The sequence below is a fragment of the Telopea speciosissima genome, chromosome 9 (assembly GCF_018873765.1).
Source record: "Telopea speciosissima isolate NSW1024214 ecotype Mountain lineage chromosome 9, Tspe_v1, whole genome shotgun sequence".
Classification (NCBI taxonomy): Eukaryota; Viridiplantae; Streptophyta; class Magnoliopsida; order Proteales; family Proteaceae; genus Telopea; species Telopea speciosissima.
The window spans coordinates 7161592-7170436 of NC_057924.1; the positions used below are offsets into that span (position 1 = coordinate 7161592).

At 37.6% G+C, this 8845-nt stretch overlaps 1 protein-coding gene across 2 annotated transcripts; it reads right to left on the reverse strand.

Annotated features, from left to right (window-relative positions):
* Nucleotides 1-268: 268 nt before the first annotated feature.
* On the reverse strand, nt 269-5985 carry LOC122640348 (homeobox-leucine zipper protein ROC2-like). 2 transcript variants are annotated; one of them, XM_043833511.1, is made up of 12 exons: nt 5849-5985; nt 4976-5202; nt 4772-4889; nt 4309-4497; nt 3775-4215; nt 3575-3676; nt 3273-3473; nt 3003-3177; nt 2611-2882; nt 1149-1244; nt 675-1066; nt 269-368 (listed from the first exon to the last, which is right to left on the reverse strand). In XM_043833511.1, the coding sequence occupies exons 1-11, from the start codon at nt 5939-5941 to the stop codon at nt 698-700; spliced, it is 2283 nt and encodes a 760-aa protein (XP_043689446.1). In that variant the 5' UTR covers nt 5942-5985; the 3' UTR covers nt 269-368; nt 675-697. The 2 variants fall into 2 exon arrangements, with proteins under 2 accessions (XP_043689446.1, XP_043689447.1); XM_043833512.1 differs by having other exon boundaries at nt 343-354; nt 671-1066.
* Between the last annotated feature and the right edge of the window lie 2860 nt (nt 5986-8845).

Consider the following 8845-nt stretch of genomic DNA (forward strand, 5'->3'; position numbering starts at 1 on the left):
AAGAGAAGAAAGGTGGAGGAGAAGAAACAGATGAAGATCGACTCTGACTCTAATGAAAAACCCTAACCCAAAACAGACCCCTAACCCTAACCCTAATTTTCTAACCATAACCATGAAAGAAGAAGAAGACAAGATGGATTAGTTTTCTCTCTCTCCATGTTTGTTGTTGGAGGAAGTCAATACCCGAACCAACTGCCCTTGCAAGGTGGTGTGAAATCTTCGCAGCAATTGTTTCTCAGAATCCTGACAAACACCACGAGGCAAGGATCATACGAGGTGCGTTCTTGACTCCCATCTTTTTAATACCCCTGAAATCTACACCCACCCCCTCTCTTTCTTCTTTCTTTGTTCATCCTTTTCTTCATCAGCTGCAACAACAACAATAAAAAACAAGAATAGTTGATGAGAGCGACTTCTCAAAACCCTATCAGGAAATACAACAAACAGTTTATAGGCAATGGTTCAATAGAAACTGAAACCAATTTTGGAAAACCCTAAACCAAAGGGAAAGAAAAAGACTATTTTTTGGGCAAAAAAAGGGAGGTCCAGATGAACCCTTAGATGGCACTTTCTATAGGGTTTTCTAAACCTAATAAAAGATCTAATTTGCATTAGTGATAGAAAATCAAACAAAACATTCATAATAGCTCAAGTTTTTTCCAACCTAGACCCACCTGTACAAGGCAGCCTTTACAGTTCATGCATTCTCACATGAAACTGCAGCTTTAATTCTATCAACAGTGCAAGCAATGAGACTGTTAACAGTAGCCACAGATCCAAGAGAGAGTTTTGCACTTGGAGCTGAATCCACCAAGATCTGAAATGCAACTGTGAGAAGAGATCCACCAGACCCAACCTCATCATTAACTATTCCTCCATGAATTGTTGGTCCATCAGGTAGTATAGCAAACCCTGATGGTAACAGAGCAACATAGTCTGGATCTCCACCATTTAGTACCACATTCATAGCAACAATGTCAACAGGAGCGTAGATTACATAAGAACCCGTCGAATCAGTGCAGCTCTCTTGTAATATCAGCATGTTGCTTTGGCTTGAATTTGCACTCTATAAAATTAAAACCACAAAGTGAGATTAATGCTACAGTTACTTAGATGCATATGTGAGATTAGAGATATAGTTATCTTACATTCACACGCAGTAGAGAGACACAGTTGCCATGATCACGACCGTTTGCAATGTGCGCCATTTCTTGCACAACACCGCCATTTGAGAGGATATCCCACTGTGATAACAAGAAGAAATACTAGGAAAGCAAATTAGAAGCTAGTATTTATAGAACCTGAACTTTGGGAAGGGAAAATATTTCCTATTTATCATTTGGTGATTAAAGATCCACTGGAAATTAGCATCTATCACTTGATCTAAGAAATGCCAAAGTGAAGACTCAAAACTAATTGTGGACAAAATCACTACAATAAATGGCGGCGATTGCCAAAGACCGCGACTAAATGCACTCTATGGCCGTGGTTTTTGCAAACCATGGACAAAAGCACTACAAGAAAAGTGCCCAAATAAGGCATTTTGGGCGGCGGTTGCCGAAAACCACGACTAAATGTACTCTATAGCCGCGGTTTTTGCAAAACGTGGACGAAAGCACTACAAGAAAATCGCCCAAATAAGGCACTATGGGCTGCAGTTGCCAAAAACCGCGACTAATTAATGTACTCTATGGCCGCAGTTTTTGCAAACCCTCGCTGAAATATGTACATATGTGAGGCAATGTAGATTTTCAATGTTACTGTTTATGTGCTTTTATGTGCATTTCCATGAACAAGATTGCTTATAACATTTAAGTCAGCCCCAATCTCCATGTGTGTAGCCAATGTAGGTTCTCATGGTTACTCTTTATGCGCTTTTATATGCTTGATTAATGCATGTCCATGAACAAGATTGCATAAATCTAAGTCTGCCCCAATCTCCTTGTGTGTATCATGTCCACACACACACACACAGGTTGTCATGGTTACTCTTTATGTGCTAGAGAATGCATGTCTATGCCTAATTAGGTATGAATATCAGTGAATTTTGGATAGGTCAAAGATATCCAACTCTTCTTTTCTCCTGATGAATTTCCTCAGTTGGCATAGAACCTTACTGTATTTATCCTACTTATTGTAGACTAGTTATATATGCATCTAGTTGTTTCCTACATATTACTGAATTAAATTTCCACACACTACAAAATGGAAAATTTTCTTTAACAAGATGACAATCTCTCTTAATTCTTTCTTTCTCTTTTTACTGATTATGTCATTTATGCAACCCAAATAAATGTGTTTTGCTTTTAGTTGTTCTCTATTTATGGCCTATGGAATGTTTAACTTATCCAAGTAATAAAAGGGGAGACTTTCTCTTGCAAACTCTCCAAGTCTTCTCTTTAATTTCCTGCTTTTTCCCTGATAGGATGTGGGAATATGTTCTTATCATTCCATCTGTTTCTTTTCATTACAGGAGAAGCCAAGAAGTTTGGAACATAATCTGAATATATCCCTAAAACAAATTAACTGCGATAGTCCTAAATGATCGAAATATTTTGTATGAATAATTTAGAATCAGAAAAGAGAGCTAATTGTAGAGTCTTTATATACCTCACTGCGAGAGTTCTCATCGCGAAGGAAATGAAAAACTCTATTTGGTGGGACAGGAAGCCAGAAGGAAGTGGCGGCGCTCAGCACAATACCGGGAGGCCTCCCTGGATCGTCTACGCTTTTTCTGGTCATGACCCTTACATCTTCAGCAACACTACCAGATAATGTAGTCCATGTATGAGCAGTTGAAGCACTAACACCAGCACAAAAGCTTATAACCATCCTCTCAGCCAGCTTCAACATACTCTTTCTTCCTTCTTGACTTGTTATTACTGTCAAGCAAGATAACAACAACAGTGGTTAAATATGATTAAATGAAGAATCAAGATTCAAGACCACAGATCTTATGCAATTTCAGTTTTGCAAAAGAGGAAATGTATTTGTTATTATACCACCAACATCTCCAGAAGGAATATTACTGGCCATTGCACTAGCCAGACGTTCGCACTGTCGATCTAACGTAGCAACCCATCGTTTCGCACCAAATGCAAGTCCGGAATTAACTAAAGGTCTGTATATGTTGTGAACTGCTCTATCATCAACTTCTACATGTTCAACCCAGATGACCTAGAAAAAAGTTTCAAAATCAAACCAATTAGTTTACTGAAACACTTCTTAAATTGTATAATTGAATTGAAATCATACCAAGTAAAATCACTCACCTTTGAGTACCCATTTGGCATTTCTTGAATTAAACAACCCGAAGGCCTTCTTCGACATTTCGTTCCTGGGTTAGGCCGTAAATTGTCCAAGGAAACATCAACCACTGCCCAAGTTCCGTCGGCATGTTGCTTACAATACCTTACAAAGTAACTTTCGCGCGTTGGAACAAGCGGGGAGGGGACTTGGAACTCTGCTGTCATCTGAAGAATTAACACATTTTAATTTTTAAGTATTGTTCTTAGTTGCCAATGTTAATCAGGACATCAAATAATGAGTTTAAAAAATATGGAATCTTTGATACCACTTGAAGAGCTCCATTGTAGTTTCCTGCTACACCAGTTGATAGGACTTCAAGTGTCATGCCTCTTGAAACAATGCCAGAGAAAACATTCACCCACTGATTCTGATTATCAAAAGGAATTGAGAAACAAATTTTTCAATAATCATTTGATGATAAATAAATAAATAAATAAATTTTTACCCATAAGCAGATGCACCTACCACATCCATGAGGATCTCAACAAGGTTAATGTGATTCATGATAACAACAGCAGTTTCCCTAGAGGCTTCAGATTTCAACCCAAAGGGTTTTGGTCCAATTCCTCTAGGGAAGTTCCTTATATATTCTTCCTCACTTAAAATTTCAGTAGTAGCATCAAGGCCAGGAAGCCACAAGGGTTCCCCAAGTTGAGCCATTCTAATCAGTTCCTCCATTGCTGCAACAGCAAGCTCGATGACCATCGGCTTATCAGCCTCAGTCGGTGCGGTTATTGATCTAAGTAGATCACCTGCTCCATACATCTCCGCTCCGGCATTGTGAACTCCATAGTTCCCAACACCTAAGTCAAGGGGACGGGCGCCTTGAGGGTTGAGAGAAGGGAAGGGGATCATAGCCGACTTGCCTCCCACATATTTCGCGGCAATGCCCGAAATCCTATCAATCTGCAACAAAATAAAGAGAAGTTCAAAATTGAATTCAAGATTTCAAATTTCATAGTAATCAAAGCAAAAGCGAAAGCTAAGATGGTGAGAAACCTCTTCTCTAAGTCGAGCATTCTCAATCCTCAGATGATGTTCATCGAAAGACATCTCGCCGATAGTAGTTGGGCCTCCACAGTTAGGGCATGAAGCATTGCTTAGGGCTTCTTTGTACCTCATGTTCTCTGTCCGGAGCTTGTCGTTCTCGTTTCTCAGCTGTGTATTCTCATGACGCTCATGTTGGGTCTAAAAAGAATGGAAATCGCAAATAAACAATCGCATACAAGAAGAATAGGGTTACAACCTCTCATTCTAACACATCTCTCGAATTAGCACAACAGAGATAGACTAAAGATTGTTGACTACAATATTGTTATAACGGAAGCTTCCTTCACTTCAGTCTTTCCTAAAAGAGGAGAGAGAGAAAGAGTAGGAGAAAATATTGCAATTTCATATTAAGAGAACATAGACAACGCCTGTAATGCGGTCAATTTGAGAAGCGGTTTTCATGTTTAATTACCTTCATTTGGGTTCTCTTATTTTGGAACCAAAACTTAACCTGTAAAGGCTCTAACCCTAATTCACGGCTAAGTTCCTTCCTTTGCTTGTCATCTGGATGAGGACAATCTTTGAAAAATCTGTGGAAGGAAGGAAAGAAAACGTACCCATATTAAATAAAACTACATAATAAGAAGTAGAAGAAGATGAAGAGAATAAAACGTACGATTCCATTTCTTGGATTTGGTGTTGAGTATGGCGGTGGTAACGCTTCTTCTTAGGACGGTTAGAGGGATCTTGATCATCGCCGGAACCACCTTCAAGATTCTCACTACCAGATTTGCTCTCAAATTCTTCATCTCTGATCAGCTTCACCATATCACTTTCTGATGGGTTATGACTCATCTCCATAGGAAGTTGCTGCTGCTGGTGCTGACCCTCCATAAGGTTTGGCTGAAACATCATATCCACCTAGCTTTTTTAACAACTATAAAAAATCTTATTAAGAAAAAACTGACTAAGAAATAAAAGGTAAAATAGAAGCAATTAAGAACTTTTTCACCCATGCAGGACAAGGTCTCTCTCTCTCTCTTCTCTCTCTCTCTCTCTCTCTCTCTCATATGTTAAAAATACATGGAATGTGTATGGAAAACTTAAAAGAAGTAGACCAAACTTTCTCTCTCTTTCTTTCTCTGTATATCTCTGGAACCCATGAAGAGTTTCTCGAATATCGAGAAGGATTTAGGTTGAAACAGTTAAAACCCCTATCCTAAAACCCAAACGCTATTAATTCTTAACAAATAAGCTCTTTGACAGAACTTAATTAGAACAACAAAGCAAAGCAAAGCAAAGTAAACACCAAAATGAAAAAAAGAAAGAAGAAATCTTACAGTCCCTGCTTACCCAAAAAAAGTTATTATTGGTCATAGTATCAGAGAAACGCAAACTAGAAGAAGAAGAAGAACAAGAAGAAGAGAAAGAACTCATGAGAGCAAGATGGAAAGAAAGAAAAAGAAGGAAAGAAGAAGAATTGAAGGCATGAGAGTGGGAGATTTAGGCAAAGAGGGAGGAGAGAATATATAGAGTGAGAAAGCCGAACCTGAGCAAGTGAAAGACCCGAGGTAGAGCCAAATCCATTGTTACCCATCACCGGTGGCACGTGTCTCGCTGAAACCATCATCCCTGCAGGCATATTCTCAACTGCCCAAACCCTAAAACTTCATACAAAGTTTTCACACTTTTGACTTCCTTCTTTGTATTACAGAAAAACCTAAGAAAGAGAAAAAAAAAAAAAAAAAAAAAAGAAGAAAAAAAAAAGAAAGATTAGATTCTCCTCTTTTTGTCTGAACCCAACTATCTAATAAGATGATGAACACGATTTCTGCCTGACAATCCTGTTTTCTTTTTCTTACGTGCCAAACAAGAGTTGACGATTTTTTGAAAAGGAGACTCTTTAACACCAAAAGAAAGGTAACGCCCACGAAGATCTCGGAGGATTCTTTCAAAAACGTTTGAGGGGATGAAAAAGCAAGAAATGCAGAATTAGGAAAACAAGGCTTGTAGGGTCTATGGAAGATCAAAGGAGATCAGAGATTAGTCAGATCTACTTAGTTAGGTTATTTGGTAACCGGAAAACCACTTTTATGGGGTTCATCTCTTCAATAGTGGTTTTCCGGGTGGTTTTGATTGAGTTTTTTTTTGCTTTTGGGTTTATGGAGAAGAGACAGAGAAAGAAAAAAGGAAAAGGCTAACCATGCAGGAAAGAGTTAAAGGTGATGGAGGTTAGAAAGTAACAGTCAAAAGTGGGAGAAAAGAAAAAAGATCAGAAACTGAAAGAGGAGAAAGAGAGAGGTTAGGGAAGATGGAGAGAAAGGGAAGGAGAAAGATGAAGAGGTGTAGAAGATGTGGCAGTGAGGAGTAATTGCAGAGCATAGAGAGAGGGTGCAATAGCATTTATGATGGAGAGGTGTAATTGCAAAGGAAAGAGAAAGAGAAAGAAAAGTTTTGGTATTTAATTTTCCTCAGCAAGGAGATTATGGTGAAACGAATGACGGCTACCAAACACCCTCAGCTTTCAAACTCCTCTTCCCTTTCACTACCCAAATTTCCCATTGTATTTTCTTAAGCTTCTTTGCTTTCTAATCCTTCTTGCTAGCTAGAAATACAAAGAAGTTAATGAAAACGAAATTGGGAAGAGATAAAACTAGAAAGAAAAATATATATATCCATGCTTTAATTTTTTTTCTAAATATCACAAGATTAATTTGAGATTTGTGACAATAATAATTCGTCTTTATTTATTTACGGACGTAGTACAAAATCATTATTTTTTTTTTTTTGCTACTCTAAAATCATAATCATAGAGATGTATAAAAATACATGTAGCTACATCGAGTAATGAATATGCATGGAATGTTGCATGATACTTTTACGATTTACGTGGAGTGTTAGATGATACTTATACGACATACGTGGAGTGTTGAATGATACTTACACGACTAATTACGTGGAGTGTAACATGATACTTTTACAACATAGATACTTTCTTGTCCAAGATTTGGGGTACAGTCGATCCCGATGTCGTGTAAAAAATTTATTTGTTTGAAATCATTACCAAGAGATAGAAGAAAATTTTGCGTTGAGTGAAAGCACTTAATTAAATTGCTAACTTTGCATGGTTTGACATGTATCTTGATGTCGATAACTTGTAGATCGATTGGTTATAGTAATTATTTTCCCAAATACAATGTATTTGTTTTCTCAACTTACATGGAGTGTTGTGTGATACTTCTATGACAGGTATTTTCTCGATCGAGATTCAGGGTACAGTCGATCCCGATGTCATGTAAAAAATTACTTGGAGTGTTGTATGATACTTCTACGACATGGATACTTTCTCGACCGAGATTCGGGGTACAGTCGATCCCAATGTCGTGTAAAAAAAAATTTACTATTAGAAATTAGGGCAACGGATCTCTACTTGGTCGCATGGTCTCTACACAAGTGTTTGGGCCAATGGGATAGCGCGTCTAGGTATCTACTCAGGGTACAGAGGAGTCATTCCATGGTGCCCTGTGAGAGGGCGTAGGAAACCCCACCAAGTAGAGATCTTTTCCCCATATTATATATATAACTCTGTCTGGGAGTATGGCCTACACCAACACTCCCATGAGTCTATCTCTCTCTCCGTCCCCCCATATGAAAAGACACCTCTACCCTTTGTTTTAAGGAGGAGAGAGATAGACTTAGGTGAATGAATGTATGATTTTTATATGTTCCTAATACCAAGAACTCAATTGCATCTAATAAGAAAAAAACACTAAATATACCTTCTTTTTCTGAATGTCAAGCAATAGCTAAAAAGCCAATTATAACCATATTATAAGGTTAAATTATATTTGGGAGAAGAAACTAAATTTCATGTATCAATAATTTTCATATGGTTGATGCATCCATACTAATAAATATTGTGCAATTGGATCACATAATTTAGACGAAGAAATATAACTATCACCACTGAAAAAATTAATAATGAAACTCTCTCATGGATTGATTAATTGATAGCTAAAATACAAAAATCAATAATATTCATGTGGCCAAAAGATTGAGCATTATCAAATACATTGTATTTGAAAAACTAATTACTACAACTAATATTCTTATCCATTTTATTACCGACATCAGGATACATGTCTGACCATGCAAAGTTAGCAATTTAAAAAAGGGGAAAATTACATGATTAGCTACTTTTGGGTTTTCATTTACAAAACTGTCCACCCTATGTTTGAGTTAACAAAAATAGACAAAAACAAGTTAAGGTTTACAAAACTAGACAAAATAGTGTCTCTTCTTCCCATACTTACTTTTTTAGACATTTTTACCCCTGTCATTGCCTTCTCGCCTAGGCATCCTCCGTTCCCTACAACCCTACCCTTGTCCCAACCACCGCCATTCTCTGCTACTCCAAGTAATAGAGGGGAAAAAAAGAGATTTTTTCAGAGGGGAACTGCCGAGGAAGGAAGGAGAGTCACTGTTTTGTCTAGTTTTGTAAAACTAAACTTGTTTTTGTCTATTTTTGTTAACTCAAACATAGGGT

Bases quoted from the DNA above. Each gene is read 5' to 3' on its own strand.
- LOC122640348 (XM_043833511.1), bottom strand. From the start codon at position 5,941: ATGCCTGCAGGGATGATGGTTTCAGCGAGACACGTGCCACCGGTGATG. The intron at 4,890-4,975 runs GTACGTTTTATT...TTCCTTCCACAG, and splicing joins CAAATCCAAGAAATGGAATC to ATTTTTCAAAGATTGTCCTC. The intron at 3,677-3,774 runs GTAGGTGCATCT...TTTGATAATCAG, and splicing joins TTGAGATCCTCATGGATGTG to AATCAGTGGGTGAATGTTTT.